At 34.6% G+C, this 20,300-nt stretch overlaps 1 protein-coding gene across 1 annotated transcript in view; it reads right to left on the bottom strand.

The window, feature by feature from the left end:
* The window catches only part of LOC128667142 (uncharacterized), a 68,905-nt gene extending 52,570 nt beyond the window's left edge, over nt 1-16,335 (bottom strand). Inside the window, exons 1-6 of the mRNA XM_053722062.1 lie at nt 15,192-16,335; nt 10,017-10,058; nt 8,294-8,371; nt 7,064-7,105; nt 4,366-4,407; nt 3,397-3,441 (exon numbers count right to left, since the gene is read on the bottom strand). Coding sequence (XP_053578037.1) covers nt 3,397-3,441; nt 4,366-4,407; nt 7,064-7,105; nt 8,294-8,371; nt 10,017-10,058; nt 15,192-15,195 — 253 coding nt within the window. The 5' untranslated portion in view covers nt 15,196-16,335. The remainder of the gene's footprint in view (nt 1-3,396; nt 3,442-4,365; nt 4,408-7,063; nt 7,106-8,293; nt 8,372-10,016; nt 10,059-15,191) is intronic.
* Between the last annotated feature and the right edge of the window lie 3,965 nt (nt 16,336-20,300).

Raw genomic sequence — 20,300 nt, 5'->3', positions numbered from 1 at the left:
GCAGTAAATCAAACGAAATTTTTACAGTGTGTATAATAAGCTAACAGAGCATTGCACCCACTTGCAAATGGATGATTAACCCCTTAGTTCAAAAACCGGATCAAAAAAACGATATAGACGTTTTTTAACAGTCACACCAAACTGCCACAGCCTTACTGTGGGCCTACCTTCCCCAACAAACGATTTTGGAAGCCTAAAAGCCCTTTAGAGATGTCCTGTAGCATTCAGGGAACTCCTGGATGTCTCAGTCTGTAATAGTTAATGCGCAAAAAAGCGCTAAACTAGGCCCCTCCCACTCATAGTAACACAGTGGAAAGCCTCAGGGAACTGTTTCTAGGCCAATTTAAACCAGCCATGTGGAAAAAAACTAGGCCCCAATAAAGTTTTATCACCAAAGTATATATAAAAACATTTAAACATGCCAGCAAACGTTTTATATTGTAAAAGAGTTTTTCCTCAGAAAGTAAGCATGATACCAGTCGCTATTAAATCACTGTATTCAGGCTTAAATTACATAAATTTGGTATCAGCAGCATTTTCTAGCCTTCATTTCATCTTCTAGAAAAAATATTAACTGCACATACCTCATAGCAGGATAACCTGCACGCCATTCCCCCGCTGAAGTTATCTATCTCTTCAGTCATGTGTGAGAACAGCAAGGATCTTATTTACAACCTGCTAAGATCATAGAAATCCCAGGCAGATTCTTCTTTTTTCCTGCCTGGAACAAAATAGCACAACTCCGGTACTATTTAAAAATAATAAACTCTTGATTGAAGCAAAATAACAGCTACATTTCACCACTTATCTCTTACTACCTCCATGCTTGTTGAGAGTTGCAAGAGAATGACTGGATATGGTAGTGAGGGGAGGAGCTATATAGACAGCTCTGCTGTGGGTGTCCTCTTGCAACTTACTGTTGGGAATGAGAATATCCCACAAGTAATGGATGATCCGTGGACTGGATACACCTTACAAGAGAAATATGTTGCATAATTGTCCAAAAACAATAAACAAGCAGCACTTTACAAAAAAAAAACCCAACAAACAAATGCATACAATAAAACAAAAATATACGTTCAATAAAAGTATTCAAGAAAGTGCAAAAAATCCAATAGAGGGAGCCTAGATAAAAGACAGGTAGCAATGAGTAGTAGTAGACGGATCATACTCAGATTGGACAAAGGTAATCAGTGGAATCCCCCAGGCATCAATACTGGGCCCTGATTTTTTATATATTTTTTTTTAATGACTTGGAGCAAGGATTAAATAGAAACATATATATTTTTTCAGATGACAAAAAGTTGTGTAAGGTCATTAGGTCAAAGCAGGATGAATTTGCTTAAGCAGATCTACAACAATTAGAAGAATGGGCATCAAATGGAAAATGAGATTTAATACTGGAATATGTAAGGTTCTATATTTTGGAAGTAAAAATAAGAAGGTAATCTAATATTTAAAGGGGACTATACTCAAAAAGAGGAGAAAATGGATTTGGGAGTATTAATAGATAACAAGCTAAAGATGGGCACACAATGCAGGGCAGCAGCTTCTAAGGCTAATAAGATACTAGCTTGTATTAAAAGAGGCATTGATACAAGGGAGGAAAGCATAATTCTGTCACTATATAAATCCCTGGTAAGGCCTCACCTTGAGTATGGAGTGTAGTTCTGGGGACCGATCTCAAAAAAAGACATTGCACTCAGAGAAGGGCCACAGAGATAATAAGGGAAATGGAGAATTTAAGCTATGATGAGAAGTTAGCAAAACTGTGTTAATTTTCTCTAGAAAAAAAATTTGCTTGAGAGGTGACTTGGTTACTTTATATAAATATATTCAAGGCCCATATACAGAGATGGTAGAAGCTCTGTTTACTCCAAGAAAATTGTGACAAGAAGAATTCAGAATTTAAGGCTGGAGGAAAGTAGATTTAATCCTGCAAAATAAACTTTTTTTCACTGTAAGAGCAATAGACTTGTGTAACTTATTACCTAAGGAGGTAGTAAATGATAATACCTTGGATACATTTAAAAAATAGTTTGGATACATTTCTGGCTAGAAACAGAATTCAGGGAATTCATCTACTATTTTACTGGGTAGAAAAATAAAGCCTTAACATACTTTTGTGAGGCAAGATTTGTACAATCCTCATCTACCATCCTCATTTTTCAACCCCATCTGCTATTTTACTATGTTAACCGATAGGGTCTCTGCTTGCTTCAAATGACCTCAGTCATAATGAAGTAAGATGCACGTGTAAGAAAAAAATGTAGTTGATTAGTTTGTTCAAAATATAATTTTTTTTCTAAAGGTAGAACACACTTCAAAAGTTAATCCTATTTAGAAAGGAAAGAGTTTAAAAAATAGCTACCAGGCTTTTCTCATAATAATGATATAAATCTTTTTAAATGCATTATTTAAAATTTAAAAAGAGCACATTTTACACTCTCACTGTGATTGACAGGCAATAATATGCAAAGTGCTTAATCATATCCACTAGTCACTGGTTTGCTAAACTCCAAGGTCGTCACTATTTTATTTTTTATTTATTTATATATTTAATTAACTACTTATTTATTGAATATATTTGAAGGGGTTTTAAATATATATATATCTTAGAACAGTAAATCCAAAGAAGTCATTCCACATCTATTTCTCATAAATAACAACTATTTAATCTATAATCTTAATAAAATTGAATGTCAGTTAATAGTTAAATCAATCTATTAATTTATTCTTAGAAAATTTAAGTTAAGAAAAATAATTAAAAGTAAAGAATTGCATGCTAGATAAATAACAATAAATAACCAAATATGTAAACATTAAGAAAAGTAGGTAACAAAGGAATTAAACTACGAAAATAATTATAGACAAACATAAATTATATAAAAAACAAATAACAACTAACTAATACAATAATGCTTGAGCCAAGAAGGCTTTTTAAAAAGTTTGCCTCATCATTCAAAACTTTTCTGACATTATATTTTTCAAAAATACTTACTAGTGGTTGTTGTTTTTGTCATTTTAGGATCTGCAGCAAAATATGCTATTGAATATTTAAAAATGTAATACTAATAAAACATCTCTCCCAATGAATTTTACAAATAAGTGGTACATGATATTCAAACTCTGCTTATAATTTAAAAAACAACAATGAAAAAAGAAGAGTAGAATTTAGTTCAAGGAAGAAAAAAACAGTAACAGAAAAATCAATTTAAAACATCCAAGAAACAACACTAAAAGAACAAAAAGGTAATGATAAATTACAGTACCACCTAATTGTTAAACTAAATCAAATAACCAGTTTATTCATTAATTTCAGAGTTTATTATTATTATAATTATTATTGTTATTTATTTATGTTTTACCAAACTTTGATTTCTTCTAGACACTTACTAGTAGTCGGTGGTAAAGTGGCTGTCGTGAATGTTGTTGATGGAGCTAGGATTAAAAAGAAGAAACCATATACAAGTAATTATCTTTCTAAATGATTTTTTTAAAATAGGAGATTATCCCATATTACACTTTCACAGTGATTGACAGGCAAATACTTTGCAAAACGCTTAATCATCTAACCCAAACTTAGAGGTTGTCACTCTTTATTGTTTATGTATTTATTTATTTAATTAATTATTTATTTATGTATTGACTTAATTTGAAAGGGTTTTAAAATAAATGTTAGAACGCATACCAATTCACATCTATTTTTACATAAATAACTTGTACTTACTTTATAATCTCATGAAAACTGTATGGTAGTCAATAGATAAATTAATATATTAAATGATTTCTAGTAAATGTAATTTAAGACATGTTTTAGTCATAGATAATTAATCTATTGAAAATATTAAAAATGCATGATATGTGTCTAAATGTTAGCATTTAGTACAGTAAATTCAAAATTAAACACCTTTTATATACAAACATATATGTTGTTTCTTCTTTTTGCTATAAGATATTTTAAGGATCTGTAACAATAAATACAATTGTGTTTTCAGAATATAATACTAATAGAACATAGTTTCCAATTTATTTAAAACAAATGGTGGTACATGATATGGAATTATTCTTAGTAAATGTAATGTAATACAATCAATAAAAAGGAGAGACATTTAGAGTCTATGGCTGGTATGCTATATAAATAATAAATAACAAAAGTGTAAAAAAAATCAAGAAAATCTAGGTAATAAAGCAATTAAAATTACCAAAATAATTGTGGACAAACATAAATAATCTTTGGAAAAAAAAATCAACAATGATTAATACAATAATACTTTACCCAAGAAAGCTTTGCGAGGAGGTTTGAATCACTATTCAATATTGTGTGGTAAAATACATTTTCTGAAATGTTTCAAAGATACTTACTAGTGGTAGCTGGTAATGTCGTTTTTGTAATTTTAGTTGAAGCTAAGTAAAAAATAAAATAAAAACATGAAGCCATAAACCAATAAGAAATATAAAAAATGCATGACAAATGTGAAGAGACAGTAAAGCCAAAATTAAATTTTACATGATTTGAATAGAACATGTAATTTAAAACAATATCGGCTAGATTACAAGTGGACCGCTAAATTATTGTGGGCCCGCAAACGGGGCAAATGTGCCTGTTTGCTGGCATGCGATAATTAAACAGCCATTATAAGTAGCTGGTTATTGCTAAGACAAGCTTTAGTGCTCCACTTGTAATTTGGCCCTATATAATTATATATAAAAGTTGTTTAAAGTGATAACTGTCATGATTCACATAGTATGTGCAATTTTAAAGAACATATATAATATATATATATATATATAATATATATATATATATATATATATATATATATATATATATATATATACTAGTCCTAAAGCCAGTGTAAACGGGCCATTTTTTTGCAGTACAGCGGTCCCACCCCTTGCTCTCTCTCTATATCCCCTCTCTTTTGCTCTCTCTTTCTCCCCTCTCTTTCTCCCCTCTCTTTTGCTCTCTCTCCCCCTCTCTTTTGCTCTCTCTCTCCCCTCTTTTGCTCTCTATTTCTCCCCTCTCTTTTGCTCTCTCTCTCCCCCCTCTCTTTTGCTGTCTCTCTCCCTCTTTTGCTGTCTCTCTCCCTCTTTTGTTGTCTCTCTCCCTCTTTTGCTGTCTCTCTCCCTCTCTTTTGCTCTCTCTCTCCCTCTCTTTTGCTCTCTCTCTCCCCCCTCTCTTTTTCTCTCTCTCTCCCCCCACTTTTGCTCTCTCTTTCTCCTCTCTCTTTTGCTCTCTCTCTCCCCCCTCTATTTTGCTCTCTCTCCCCCCTCTATTTTGCTGTCTCTCTCCCTCTTTTGCTGTCTCTCTCCCTCTTTTGCTGTCTCTCTCCCTCTTTTGCTGTCTCTCTCCCTCTTTTGCTGTCTCTCTCCCTCTCTTTTGCTCGCTCTCTTCCCCCCTCTTGTTTGCTCTCTCTTTCTCCTCTCATTTGCTCTCTCTCTCCCTCTCCTCTCTTTTGCTCTCTCTCTCCCTCTCTTTTGCTGTCTCTCTCCCTCTCTTTTGCTGTCTCTCTCCCCCTCTCTTTTGCTCTCTCTCCCTCTCTTTTGCTGTCTCTCCCCCCCCTCTCTTTTGTGCTCTCTCCCCCTCTCTTTTGCGCTCTCTCCCCCTCTCTTTTGCCCTCTCTCCCCCTCTCTTCTGCTCTCTCTCCCCCCTCTCTTTTGCGCTCTCTCCCACCTCTCTTTTGCGCTCTCTCCCCCCACTCTTTTGCGCTCTCTCCCCCCACTCTTTTGCGCTCTCTCCCCCTCTCTTTTGCGCTCTCTCCCCCCTCTCTTTTGCACTCTCTCCCCCCTCTCTTTTGTGCTCTCTCTCCCCCCTCTCTTTTGCTCACTCTTTCCCGTCTCTTTTGCTCACTCTCCCCCCTCTCTTTTGCTGTCTCTCTCCCCCTCTCTTTATCCCCCCTTTTCTGCTCTCTATATCCCCTTCATTTTATAGCTCTCTGTCTCAATCACTCACTGTGCACTCGCCCAGCATCTGTCCCCGCCCAGCCCCGCCCGAGTCACGTTCAGCCCCGCCCAGTCCCGCCCATGTTGCGGTTGAGCCCACCCATACCCCGCCCAGTCACGCCCATGCCACGCCCGGGTCCCACCCACCCGCACCACCGGCCATGCCCACTCCACCACACGCGACGCCAGGAGGAAGACAGAAGGCCAGGTGTGTTTGTCCTCGTGGGCAGTCTCTACTTCGCAAGACAGCTTCGGACAAACACATTTTGCTTTTTATTATATAGGATATTGCTTCTTCTCTTTGCTATTATATAATTTTCAGGATCTGTATCAATAAATACAATTGTGTATTTAAGAATTTAATTCTAATAAAACATTTCTCCCAATTTATTTTAAAAATATGTGGTATATGAAATTAACATTATGCTAATAATTCTAAAAAAACAAAAAACAAAGAAAAAAGAACAATGGATTTAGTTCAAGGAAGAAAAAAAAAGTAATATTTAAGGGACATTAAACACCAAATACATGCTAGATAGAATGATGCATTCAAAGAAAAGATTAGTCCATGACTAACATGTAGATGCATTTTTTAAAATTTCATTAGTTGTTTAAAAAGTGACAAAATAAGTGTAAAGTTTTAGTGTCTATAAAACACTGGGAGCTGCCATGTTGTAACTTGTGTTACCTTCTCTGCTCTGGCCAATTAGGGTCAGTTATTATAAATAGGTCACTAGAGTGTGCAGCCAATGGTTGTGCTGGATTTAACAGTGTTCTGCACTTCCATTTCTAACAGGAACTGAAAAGCTCAAAATTTCAGAATGGAATTACAGGCAAATAGGACAAAATAAATAATGAAAGTATATTGCAGAGTTGTTTTATTATATACAATTTATCATTTTATATTACCATCTCAAAGTGTTTAATGTCCCTTTAAATGAAAACACACAAGAAACAACACTAAGAACAACTAAAAAATAATGTATAAATTACAGTGCAACCTAATTGTTTAATTGGCTTATATAACAATTTTGTTTGTTCATTCTAAATATGATTATTGTTATTATTATTTATTTATATATGTGTTACTAAATTTTGTTTTCTTCTAGACACTTACTAGTATTGGGTGATAAAGTGGTTGTTGCAAAAGTTGATGGATCTAGCATTAAAAAAAAACAAAACACATACAAATAATTATGTAAGCATTAAACATTAGCAGATAAATTGACTGAAACACAAAAGAAGATAACTGTTTTAAAAAAAGTGCATCCATACACGTTATTGAAAAGAAAATAGTAAAACTATGAATAAATAAATAAATAAATCCAACAAAATGTATGTTAGCGTAGGTAAAGGAAAATTCTAAAATATAGAAGAAATAAGCAAACAGAAAAAAAAATGAGATATATTATGGGAAATATTATAATCTGAGTTAAGATTTTTGAATGGGTTAACACTTTGGTCCTGATATTCAAAACCTCACTGCTCAAGCGAGATATTCTAAGAAGTCTCATCGGTACAGCTAGGCCCATAAAAATAATTTAGTAAAAATAAAATATATTTAGAAATATTTTTGCTATGTAGTTTTCTTTATGTGAAACAGAGTCTCCTACATTACAATGCAAGGCCTAAAAAAATCATAAAGATTTTGAGTGATTTCTTTGCCGGCGAGGTTTTGAATATTAAGGCCTCTGTGATAATTTATTATCAACTTTGAAGCCAACTCAATCTATAAGCAACACAAGTTTTTATAACTGTTTTTCAAATTACTTCAACAAATGATTATAACCCTCAATAACATGTTTACACAGTACCAGAATAAACCATTCCATACAAACAATGCAAAAAGACCTTCCAATGACTGGGTAACTATAAACCTTGATGCCTTGTTCATCTATTAGCAGTATACAGTTTACACCCCAAAGTAAAGCTGATAAAGATATTCACCTCTAAATTACAATATAAATATTACAGTTATATTAGAAAATAGTTAGCATAAACAGCTATTTAATATAGAAAAATATACCTAAATAATCAATTTACTATACATTTTAAAATCTGTAGCTGTAAGTTATTGGAAATGTATCAAGAGGAAACCAATGAGTGCTTAAAACTTTAAAAACTAGGAGAGAGTCTTGTTGAGTGAGGCAGAGTTCCACAAAATAGGGTCAATTCTGGAGAAGTCCTATAGACAGTAATGTGAGGAGGTAACGAGAGGAGAGGAGAGAAGCAGGTCATGAGCACAGTTTATTTTGTTATTGTCACAAACATCTTCATTAAGATCTTTTATTTTAGATGTATGTTATAAATAATCCTTTTTATAAACTTCCTTAAAATATAAACTTACTTGAGCAATCACAAGGTGGACAGAGATTTATAATATGTGCAATGTATGGACAATCATTGCATGGACATGTGTTTGTAGCTGTAAAAAAAGAGAAAAATATTTATATAACGTAAAGGGACATTAAACAGTAGATCAATTCTATACATAAAAAAGCTTTTAAAGCAAAGATTAGACTGAAAATATTATGTAGATGTATTTTTTAAATTATATATTTTTTTAAAAATATAAAAAATGCATGACACATGGCTAAATGTTAAAATGTAAAGTCAAAATTCAAACTTTCAGATAGAGCATTCAATTTTACACAACTTTTAGATATCAAAATATATGTTGTTTCTTCTCTTTGCTAACTAACTCAAATTACCATTCTGTTAATTAATTTTTTATTTATTTTTGTTATTAATAATAACATATTATACTAGTTGTAGTGGGTGGTAAAGAGGGTGTCATTAATGTTGAAGATTGATCTGGGATTAAAAAAGAATAAATCATATAAAAGTAAGTATCTTTATAACTATACATTTTTAACATATGAGATCAGCACATTTTATACTTTCACAGTGATTAACAGGCAAACACATGCAGTGCATAATCAGATCAACCAGTCACTGATATGCTACGCTCAGAGGTTGTACTATTTATATTTAACATCTATTTTTGCATAAATAACAAATATTTAGTGTATAATCTTTTGAAAAATAATAAAAAAAATAATAATAAATAAAAAAATAATGCTAGATAAATAACTATATTTAACAATAATGGTAAAAATTCAAGAAACTTATATAATAAAGGAATTAAAACTACCACAACAATTATAGACAAACATAAATGATGTATTAAAACAAATCAACAATGATTAACACAACAATGCTTGACCAAAGAAAGCTTTTTTTAGAAAGTTTACATCAGCATTCAAAACTGTCGGGCAAAATAAATTTTCTGACATTGGGCCAGATTAAAAGTGGAGCACTCATTTATTGCACACCCGCAAATGTGCAGGCACATTATAAATAACCAGCCATTACAAATGCCCCCAAAATCAAGTGTTAGTTTACTTTTTTTTAATTTAATTTAGCATTTTAAAAAAAGAAAACTTAAGTTATATACATATATATTTACAATATGCTTTCATCACTGTGCTACTTACCCCCTTATAAAATGTACCAGATCTCTGGTTATTTTTATAAATGTGCCCCAAATGCCCCCAAAATTAAATATTAGTTTCCTTTTTTTAATTTAGCATTTAAAAAAGAAAACTGCACTTGGCAGTTTTTGGGGGCTAAAGTTGGCATGTGCAAGGTGTTAGAAAAAAAAGCACTTAAAATTGCCTTTACATTGATAACTGTGTGTTCCCAGTAAATATATATGTATATACACATATTAATACATAAATATATATGTATATAGTCTAATACATATATTTACAATATGCTGCCATTGTTGCGCTACGTACCCCTTCGCTGTGCTTTGGTTCTGTGCCGTGTATGACGGCATCAGAATGAGGCTCCCATTGGAGCCTAAGTAAATGCGATCTCGTGAGTGCAATGCTTTCCAGCAATGCAAATGCAAAATTGCATCCGCATTGCTGTCAACTTTTAATACCGGCAGACATTAGCGCGCACTGGTATTACTCAGTGGAGAGCTAATATCACTGTTGTGAAAGCAATATTTAGTGCTCTACTTATAATTTGCCCCATTATAGTTTTAAAAACATACTTACTAGTGGTAGTTGGTAATGTCGTTTGTGTAATTTTAGTTGAAGCTAGGTTAAAAAGAGGAAATTTTAAAATCATTCATATTGATCTATTGAAATTATTTTAAAAATTGCATGATACATCTTTAAATGTTAAAGAGGCAGTAAATTCCAAATTAAAACTTTAATGGTTTAGACAGAGCATGTAATTTTAAACATCTTTTACATATAAATATATATGTTGTTTCTTTTCTTTGCTATGAGATAATTTTAAGGATTTGCATCAATAAATACATTTGTGTGTGAAAGAATTGAATATTAATAAAAAAAACTCTCTGAATTTATTTTAAAAAGGCATGGAACGTGATTTTTAAATTCAACTAAAAATTCAAAAAGAACAAAGGAAAAAAAAGAATTTGATTTTGTTCAAGGAAGAAAAAAACAACAACAGTAATATTAACTCAAAATACCCAAGAAACAACACTAAAAAAACAAACAAAGAAATTATAAGTTTCAGTACTTACCTAATTGTTTATCTGACTCAAATTACCATTTTGTTCATTCATTTTAAAGTTTAATATTGTTATTATTTTGTACTTTTTTTTAACAAAATTTGATTCCTTATAGACACTTACTAGTGATGGGTGGTAAAGTGGTTGTTGTTAAAGGGACACTGAACCCAATTTATTTCTTTCATGATTCAGATAGAGCATGACATTTTAATTAACTTTCTAATTTACTCCTATTATCAATTTTTCTTTGTTCTCTTGCTATCTTTACTTTAAAAGCAGGAATGTAAATCTTAGCAGCCAGCCCATTTTAGGTTCAGCACCATGGATAGTGCTTGCTTATTGAAAGGATTACTTTTAACCACCAATAAGCAAGCATAACCCAGGTTCTACACCAAAAATGGGCCAGCACCTATGCATCACATTCCTGCTTTTTAAATAAAGATAGCTAGAGAACGAAGAAAACTTGATAATAGGAGTAAATTAGACAGTTGCTTAAAATTGCATGCTCCATCTGAATCATGAAAGAAAAAAAATGGGTTTAGTGTCCTTTTAATGTTGTTGAGGGAGCTAGGATTAAAAAAGAAGAACCATATATATAAGTAAGTATCTTTAGAAATGCATTTTTTTAAATATTATATCAGCACATTTTACACTCTCATGGTGATTGACAGACATGTATAGTGCTTAATCATATCACCAAGTCATTGGTTTGCTATGCTCTGAGGTTGTCATACTTTTTTTTATATATTTATTTAATTAATTAATTAATTAATTATTGACCATATATGAAAAGGTTTTAACAAAATATCTTAGAAGAGTGAAACTGAGAATGCCATTTCAAATCTATTTTTGCATAATTAACAATTATTTACTCTATAAACTTATGAAAATTTGATGGCAGTTAATAGTTAATTTAAAATATAAAATTATGCTAGGTAAATATATTTTAATAAAATGAATAAAAAGGAAAGAAGTTAAGAGGCTATAAATAAGGTGTTAAATAAATACCAATAAATAATAAAAATGATAAAAAAAAAATCAAGAAAACTTAGGTAATAAAGGAATTAAAATGACCAAAATAATTATAGAAAAACATAAATAATTTACGAAAACAAACAAACAATGATTAATACTATAATGCTTGACCCAAGAAGGCTTTTTAAAGGACCACTCAATGCAGTAGAATTATATAATTAACAGGTGCATAATAAAAAGACAATGCAATAGCACTTACTCTGAATTTCAAGTAAGCAGTATATTTTTTCTGAGAAATGTATTATTTCTCCCATTTTCCAGCCCCCTGTATCATGTGATAGACATCAGCCAATCACAAACTAGTATCATTAACACCCTGTGAGCTTTTGCACATGCTCAGTAGGATCTTGTTCCCCAGAAAGTGTGAATTTTAAAAGACTGTGCAAAATTTGATAATTGGAGCAAATTGTCTTAAAACTCCATGCTCTATTCAAATCATAATTTATTTTTTTTTAAAATGATTTTTTTATAGCGATGAAGAATAACCTGTGCAAAGGTGTGAGAGACCTCTTTTTCTGTAAACCAAACACTTCCAGGTATAGCAAATCATATTATGAAATAGGTATATAGATTCGGAAAACCTATTGTTGAAGTATATAGAGTGTAAATGGTTCAGAGGTTAAGGAAGATTAGTCGCCTCTGATGAATGAGAACCCAAGGGTTAAGTATATAACAAATGTACCTATATGCAAAAATGGGTAGTGGTATGGTTTGGGGGGGATGGGAAAGTCAGTGGACAAGAGCCACTTGTAATTTAGTGGGGGGACGGGCCAGTATGGTGGGGATATATTATGAAAGCGAGAGTAACTCAAAATGCTATAGCTACATCACCAAAGGGAGAAGGACATAGTCAGCAAGATAACATGATCAGTATAATAGGAGTATTCCGTTAAAGGGGACGAACATGAAGGGTTTAAGGGAGAGCAATAGTTATCTGGTATCAGTAATATGTATTAAGTAATGCTCTCCTTAATATGTAGTATCTGGGCTGTTGCAATGTAATAAGGATCTAGTAGTAAGTGTAGCAAGAGAGATTATTATTCTCTGGGGTCCCGGCCGCAAACCCATAAATGTAACACTAAGAGCTCTAAGCAACATAGACCCAATTTACCAACTTCCTTCAAGGAACTTTGGACACCCCTATGTGAGATGTCCTAAATATAGATATGTAGATATCAGACTATCTTAACCCGTCAGCAAAGTGGGTGTTTGAGAAGATATACCGCTATGGTAGGAGGCTACATCTCCCCATAAGGGGAGTAGCATATAGATTCAATTGCATTATATTATGAGTAGTATATATAAAGCTCTCTTGTTTTGAAAGACAATAAGTGTTAGAGAATGTAATATACTCTTCTAAGGCTATATTGACTGGGTGTCTAGACATTAGTCTACCCAAAATGTGCATCCTCTGGTTAAGAAGATATGTTGGGCATAGTATAACTTAAGACCAGCAGGATAAATTACACATAGTATAGACAGGTCATCATTGCTAAGATGTTGGCACTCAGTAAGGGAACTTAAAGATGAGTTGACATAGCTGAAAGTGCCTAAATGCAGGAGACCCATGCTTACATTACATCCCAGAGAGGCCTGCTACATGATGCCTAACTCCCCTATAGTTTATGGATTTCCACCATGAGGATCTTAAATATGATATTACAACAAATGAGAAAATGAGATAATGTTGGGATACAGTCAGGTGCAGGTTTAGCCATGACTGCTGCTGAATTGTTGTCTTTCTCGGATTAGGAGTATGGAAGTCCTAGAAACAGTTGTTGTGGGTGTCTAGTATGTAGGAATAGGGTTCAAGTTATAGGGGGTCCTCGTACGAGAATTGTATTGTATGCTGGTAAGGATGAAAACACTAAAATAATAATTATAAACCAAGTAACCAGATGAATATCTACCTAAGTAAATATAGATACTAAACTCAGCCAGATTAACTGATCCTTTGTACACTGAATGACCTCTATGTCCTGATGTGGGTCTGTGTGTGAATAGAAATGAGGCATTATTTGTAGACTATCGACTATATAGTTGGGCGGGGAAAATAAAGTACAGCTGATTAGAGCAAACTGATAGGGAGGAATAGGCTAGTGCTGGATTACATAGGGAGAAGTATGGATGATCTAATAACATAGCTCTAAGTGTAGAATGTTTCACTATTTCCCAGTCCTCAGACTTTAAAGTAATCATCAAGGGTGCTGTCAATCTTCAAAAGGGGTCCAGGCTCAAGTCTGGTATACTTTGTTCACTGTTCCCATTATAGAATTAAGGTGTAGAGCATGCACATATAAGCAAGTTGGTAATAACTCCACTCCCCAGTTGAGATTATAGGTGAATTACCCCACTCCAGCTTCTACCTGTGTGTTGCACTCATATTAGTCTAAGTGTATAGAGGAATATTACTAAAGACATAAAACTATAGACCAATTGGCTTTCTCAGTGGTCAACAAACCTGTAAACATACCTATAAACAAATTAACAGTGTAGCTGATGGCAGAAGTGAAACTAATAAAATATCTTGATATAGGGTTAAAATAGACAAACCATATACCATGGACAGGTCAGAGTCTGAGACATCAAACAGTATTTTTATCATGAAGACCCAAGTAAAGGATTAAGTCAGGCTGAGAAAGTTCTCCAAAACACCATGTTTCTTTACCCTACTTCAGATTTGGCTATGAGTGTAGAGGAACGCCTCTGTGTAGGTGGGTTTAAGCGGCTGTCGATAGGATTAATGAACCTCTGTGATCCCTGTCCGACTACTTCAGCAAGTGCACAAACTTGTCGGAGCCCAGGATTGCATGAAACTTTAGAAGTAACCTGTGGTTCATTCCAGTCCCCTAATATAAGTGTAAGAATGCATATAATATATACCCTATAATCTAAAAGAATTGTGCACATTACAGGGTTAGTAAGTAGTAACATACAATAATAATACTCTGTTTGCATTACCGTGACATGCTAGTGAGCTGGGTAAGAGATATTCAGGGTAGCAAACAGGCCAGGGTAATTGTACTAGATATCTCAAATCACTTCCGAAACTACAAGATGTATAATCCCAGTGTCTGTAAGGGTATAGGGGCATATATGTGCAAATAGGCCCAGGACTTGATCTAAAGTCCTGGTATATGGGAACAGAGAAAATAGAAATAAAACTAAATAGCATTGTGCACACATCAAACAGTAATCATATAAAGTACTTAAAAAATTGTATATATGTAGAAGGAACTGTTCTGCAAAATATTAGGATAAATGAGTAATTAAACACTATAGAAACTGCATTAAAATAAATACCAAATGTTAACAAGTGATACTCAGTTAGCAGAGTGTCACTAGTGGTTAGTTTAGTTAGGACAAAATGGCTATGCCTTCAAATGGAAATAAGCACATTTAACTAAACCTTTGTACTCAGATAGAGAGAGCGGCAAAACATATTTAAGCATGCTAAGATAACAGGTAATATTAGGCTAATGTTAGGTGTAATAAGCAAAACAGGAGAGTATTAGTTAGGCTCATGAAACAGAGTATAATTCCCCAATTCTCAGAATAGTGACTCATCATTTGGAGAGCTATCTATTGCAAGATGGAAATCTAGTAAAGTCCAACAGTGATGGCAATGTGGTTGAACAATATAAATAAACCTAACCCATAGTTGAACAATCACTGTCTGGGGGTCAGGGGTGATTTTCCCAACTCCTATTTTCACTGAGTCTTGATTAAGCTTGTGGTCAATGCTTCCCAGCATTTGAGGTGACCCTCTATGAGACCTAAGGTGATGTGGTATCAGTTCTGTAATTGTCGGGTTCCAAAGGGCCCAGTTATAATGGGATAGTGGCTGTGATCTTTGATGTAGGTTTTCCCATGTAGTCTTCCAATTAGCTCTCCCCCTCTCAGACCGCGGGCTTCTGTTACTATCTGCAAGAGGTGTTTGAGAGCCGCAAGTTCCCACATCCTGTTGCTGCATCTCACAGCCTATGGGTAAATCTGCACGGTGTTCGGGCTGCAGGCCTTCTATGATTACTGGAACCATGTGCTGCAGAGTTTCATAAGGTTCCTGCTCTCTTTGTAGAGCGGACTTAGCAGGAGTTTTACAGCTCGCAGCAGATGGTCCATAGCAGTACTCATCCAGAGCATCGGGTAGGGCGTCGGAGCTGTTAGCATGGAGGACCGCGATGGGACCTGTAATGGAGGAGGATGTAACTATGGTATGTAGCGTGTCCACTAAGTCCGCCTGGTAGCCGTCAAGCTGAGCACATAGTGCTCTCCAGAGAGAGATCTCCAGCTCCATAATGTGAGGGCTTATTCGTTACTGGTGCTGATTACCCTGCATAGGTGTTGTTATAGGATCCTTACTTTCTTCTATGCTGTTACTTGCGAGGCTGACCTGTAGAGCCACGTGGGTAGATCTGGGGCCTCTATGCTTGCTATGTCTCTTCCCTCTAAGGTAGTTTTTGGTCCGACGATGTATGGGATCCTGCACTTGGTCAGCAAACTTATCCAGACCATATGTTGTTAGCTTCTATGCCGTACCATTCTCCTGGAAGCTCGGTGCCCAATGTATGTGTTACGCTGTTTTCATAATGGCGTCCGCCGTCTGTTCTCTCAATGAGCTTGTTAGCTGTCAGCCTGCGCCTTGTATAGTGCTCTATCAGCTTAAAATGACTCTCTGGGCAATCTGGTGTTAGGTCATCAGTCCCAAATCCGCATATTTTACTGCTATATGCTCCATTTTGTTATATATTGCAAACTAGTTTATGGAGCTATGAAGTTATGCTGCCATCTTAGCAGAGCCAGGCTCCACCCCCATAAAATTTTATTTTGACTTGAATGTCCCCTTTAAAAGGTTTGCCACAGCATTTAAAACTGTGGGGCAAAATACAGAACATTTTCTGACATATTTTTCAATGATACTTACTAGTGGTAGTTGGTAATGTGGTTTTAGTTGAAGCTAGATCAAAAAGAAGAAAAGTTTAAGTCATATATGATTGACCTATTGAAAATATTAGGACAAGCAGAAAATAAGAATAAGATTTAGCTGAAGGAAGAAACAGTAATAGTTACTCAAAACAACACTAAAAAAACAGCTAAAAAGAAATTATAAATTCCTGAACCATCTAATTTGTTTAACTGAATCAAACTACCATTTTCTTCAATAATTTCACAGTTTGCTATTCTTATTATTTATTTATTTATTTATTTATTTAACCCAATTTTGTGTTCTTCTAGACACTTACTAGTAGTGGGTGGTACAGTGGATGCCGTTAATGTTCTAGATGGAGCTAAGATTAAAAAGCAGAAGCCAAATACAAGTAATTATCTTTATAAATGCTTTTTTTTTTCTTTCAAAATCAGCACATTTTACACGTGCAAAGTGCTTAATCAAATTACCCTATCACTGGTTTGCTAAGCTCTGAGGTTGCACTGTTTATTATCTATTTAAAGGGACAGTATACACCAATTTTCATATAACTGCATGTAATAGACACTACTATAAAGAAGAATATGCACAGATACTGATATAAAAATCCAGTATAAAACCATTTAAAAATGTACTTAGAAGCTCATAGTTTAGCTCCGTTAAAAAGGTAGTCGGAAAGCCCACTGCAAGTGGGAAATAGCAGACACTCCCCCCTCCCCCTTCCTTTGCATATGAAAAGACCCTTTACACAAACAGGAGCAAGCTGGAGTAGGTATACGTCGGTATTCTCCTATAACTTTGAGGCTTGGTTAGGAGTCTGAAAATCAGCGCAATGTTATTTAAAAATATGCAAAACTATAAAAAAATTAAATAAAAAAAAAGCTATATGTGCTATATAAATGGATCATCTACAAAACATTTATGCTAAGAAAAATCTAGTATATAATGTTCCTTTAATTAATTAATAAATTAATTATTGACTCAAATTATCATTTTTTTACGGCTAGATTACGAGTATGAGTGAAAAAGCAGCGTTAAGGCTCATAACGCTGCTTTTTCACTACCGCTGGAATTACGAGTCTTGCAGCTTTAGTGGCACCGCACACTTCTTTGGCCTTAACTCAAATTAACTTACGCAATTTGCGTAAAGTCTTTTTTCGATGGGACTTCCATAGAGCCGATATTACAAGATTTTTCTGTGAGGCCAAAAAGTGAGCGGTACAGCCTATCCCGCAAGATTCGTAACGCAATCTAAAGTCAGTAGTTATGAGTTTTACGCTACAAAGCTGTAGCATAAAATTCATAACTAAAGTGTTAAAATGTACACTAACACCCATAAACTACCTAGTAACCCCTAAACCGAGGCCCTCCCGCATCAAAAACACTAAAATAATATTATTAACCCCAAATCTGCCGCTCCCGACATCGCCGCCACTATAATAAACATATTAACCCCTAAACCGCCGCACTCCCGCCTCACAAACATTAGTTAAATATTATTGACCCCTAATCTGCTGTCCCTAACATCGCCACAACCTACATTACAGTTATTAACCCCTAAGGTGCCGCCCCCAACGTCGCCGCCACTATACTAAAGTTATTAACCCCTAAACCTAAGTCTAACCCTAACACCCCCTAACTTAAATATAATTAAAATAAATCTAAATAAAAATTACTATCATTACCTAAATAATTACTATTTAAAACTAAATACTTACCTATAAATAAACCCTAAGCTAGCTACAATATAACTAAGAGTTACATTGTATCTAGCTTAGGTTTTATTTTTATTTTACAGGCAAGTTTGTAGAACTAGGTAGAATAGTTACTAAATAGTTATTAATTATTTACTAACTACCTAGCTAAAATAAATACAAATGTACCTGTAAAAGAAAACCTAACCTGTCTTACACTAACACCTAACCTTACACTACAATTAAATCAATTACCTAAATTAAATAGAATTACCTACAAAAAACAAAGAAACACTAAATTACACAAAATAATAAAAGAAATTATCAGATATTTAAACTAATTACAAGTAACCTAATAGCCCTATCAAAATAAAAATCCCCCCCAAAATAAAAAAACACCTAGCTTACAATAAACTACCAATAGCCCTTAAATGGGCCTTTTGTGGGGTATTGCCCCAAAGAAATCAGCTCTTTTACCTGTAAAAAAATACAAACACCCCCCAACAGTAAAACCCACCAACCACACAACCAACCCCCAAAATAAAATCCTAACTAAAAAAACCTAAGCTCCCCATTGCCCTGAAAAGGGCACTTGGATGGGCATTGCCCTTAAAAGGGCATTTAGCTCTTTTTCTATTGCCCAAACCCTAATCTAAAACGAACCCCCCCCCCCAATAAACCCTTAAAATAAAACTATCACTAACCCCCAAAGATCCACTTACAGTTTTGAAGACCGGACATCCATCCTAAATGAAGCCGGGAGAAGTCCTCAAGCGAAGTGGCAAGAAGTCCTCAACAAAGCCAGGAGAAGTCTTCATCCAAGCCGGCAGAAGTGGTCCTCCAGACGGGCAGAAGTCTTCATCCAGATGGCATCTTCTATCTTCATCCATCCGTCACGGAGCGGGTCCATCTTCAAGACATCCGGCATGGAGCATCCTCTTCAATCGAAGTTTTCTTCCCGAATGAAGGTTCCTTTAAGTGACGCCATCCAAGATGGCGTCCCTTGAATTCTGATAGGCTGATAGAATTTAGCCAATAGGATTGAGCTCGCTTTCTATTGGCTGATTGGAACAGCCAATAGAATGCAAGCTCAATCCTATTGGCTGATTGGATCAGCCAATAGGATTGAAGCTCAATCCTATTGGCTGATTGCATCAGCCAATCGGAATTCAAGGGACGCCATCTTGGATGACGTCACTTAAAGGAACCTTCATTCGGGAAGAAGACTTTGATTGAAGAGGATGCTCCGCGCCGGATGTCTTGAAGATGAACCCGCTCCGCGCCGGATCGATGAAGATAGAAGATGCCGTCTGGATGAAGACTTCTGCCCATCTGGAGGACCACTTCTGCCAGCTTAGATGAAGACTTCTCCCGGGTTCGTTGAGGACTTCTTGCCGCTTCACTGAAGACTTCTCCCGGCTTCGCTTAGGATGGATGTCCGGTCTTCAAAACTGTAAGTGGATCTTCGGGGGTTAGTGTTAGTTTTTTTTTAAGGGTTTATTGTGTGGGTTTCAGTTTTAGATTAGGGTCTGGGCAATAGAAAAAGAGCTAAATGCCCTTTTAAGAGCAATGTCCGTCCAAATGCCCTTTCAGGGCAATAGGGAGCTTAGGTTTTTTAGTTAGGATTTTATTTGGGGGTTTGGTTGTGTGGGTAGTGGGTTTTACTGTTGGGGGATGTTTGTATTTTTTTTACATGTAAAAGAGCTGATTTCTTTGGGGCAATTCCACCGCAAAAGGCCCATTTAAGGGCTATTGGTAGTTTATTGTAGGCTAGGATTTTTATTTTTTATTTTTTTTTATTTTGATAAGGCTATTAGATTAGGTGTACTTAGTTTAAATATCTGATCATTTCTTTTTATTTTGTGTAATTTAGTGTTTGTTTGTTTGTTTTTTTGTAATTTAGGTAATTGTATTTAATTTAGGTAATTGATTTAATTGTAGTGTAAGGTTAGGTGTTAGTGTAAGACAGGTTAGGTTTTATTTTACAGGTAAATTTGTATTTATTTTAGCTAGGTAGTTAGTAAATAGTTAATAACTATTTACTAACTATTCTACCTAGTTAAAATAAATACAAACTTACCTGTAAAATAAAAATAAAACCTAAGATAGCTACAATGTAACTATTAGTTATATTGTAGCTAGC

The sequence above is a fragment of the Bombina bombina genome, chromosome 7 (genome assembly GCF_027579735.1).
Source record: "Bombina bombina isolate aBomBom1 chromosome 7, aBomBom1.pri, whole genome shotgun sequence".
Lineage (NCBI taxonomy): Eukaryota > Metazoa > Chordata > Amphibia > Anura > Bombinatoridae > Bombina > Bombina bombina.
Note: the sequence above shows the minus strand (reverse complement) of the source record. Positions and strands in the feature narration are given on the sequence as shown.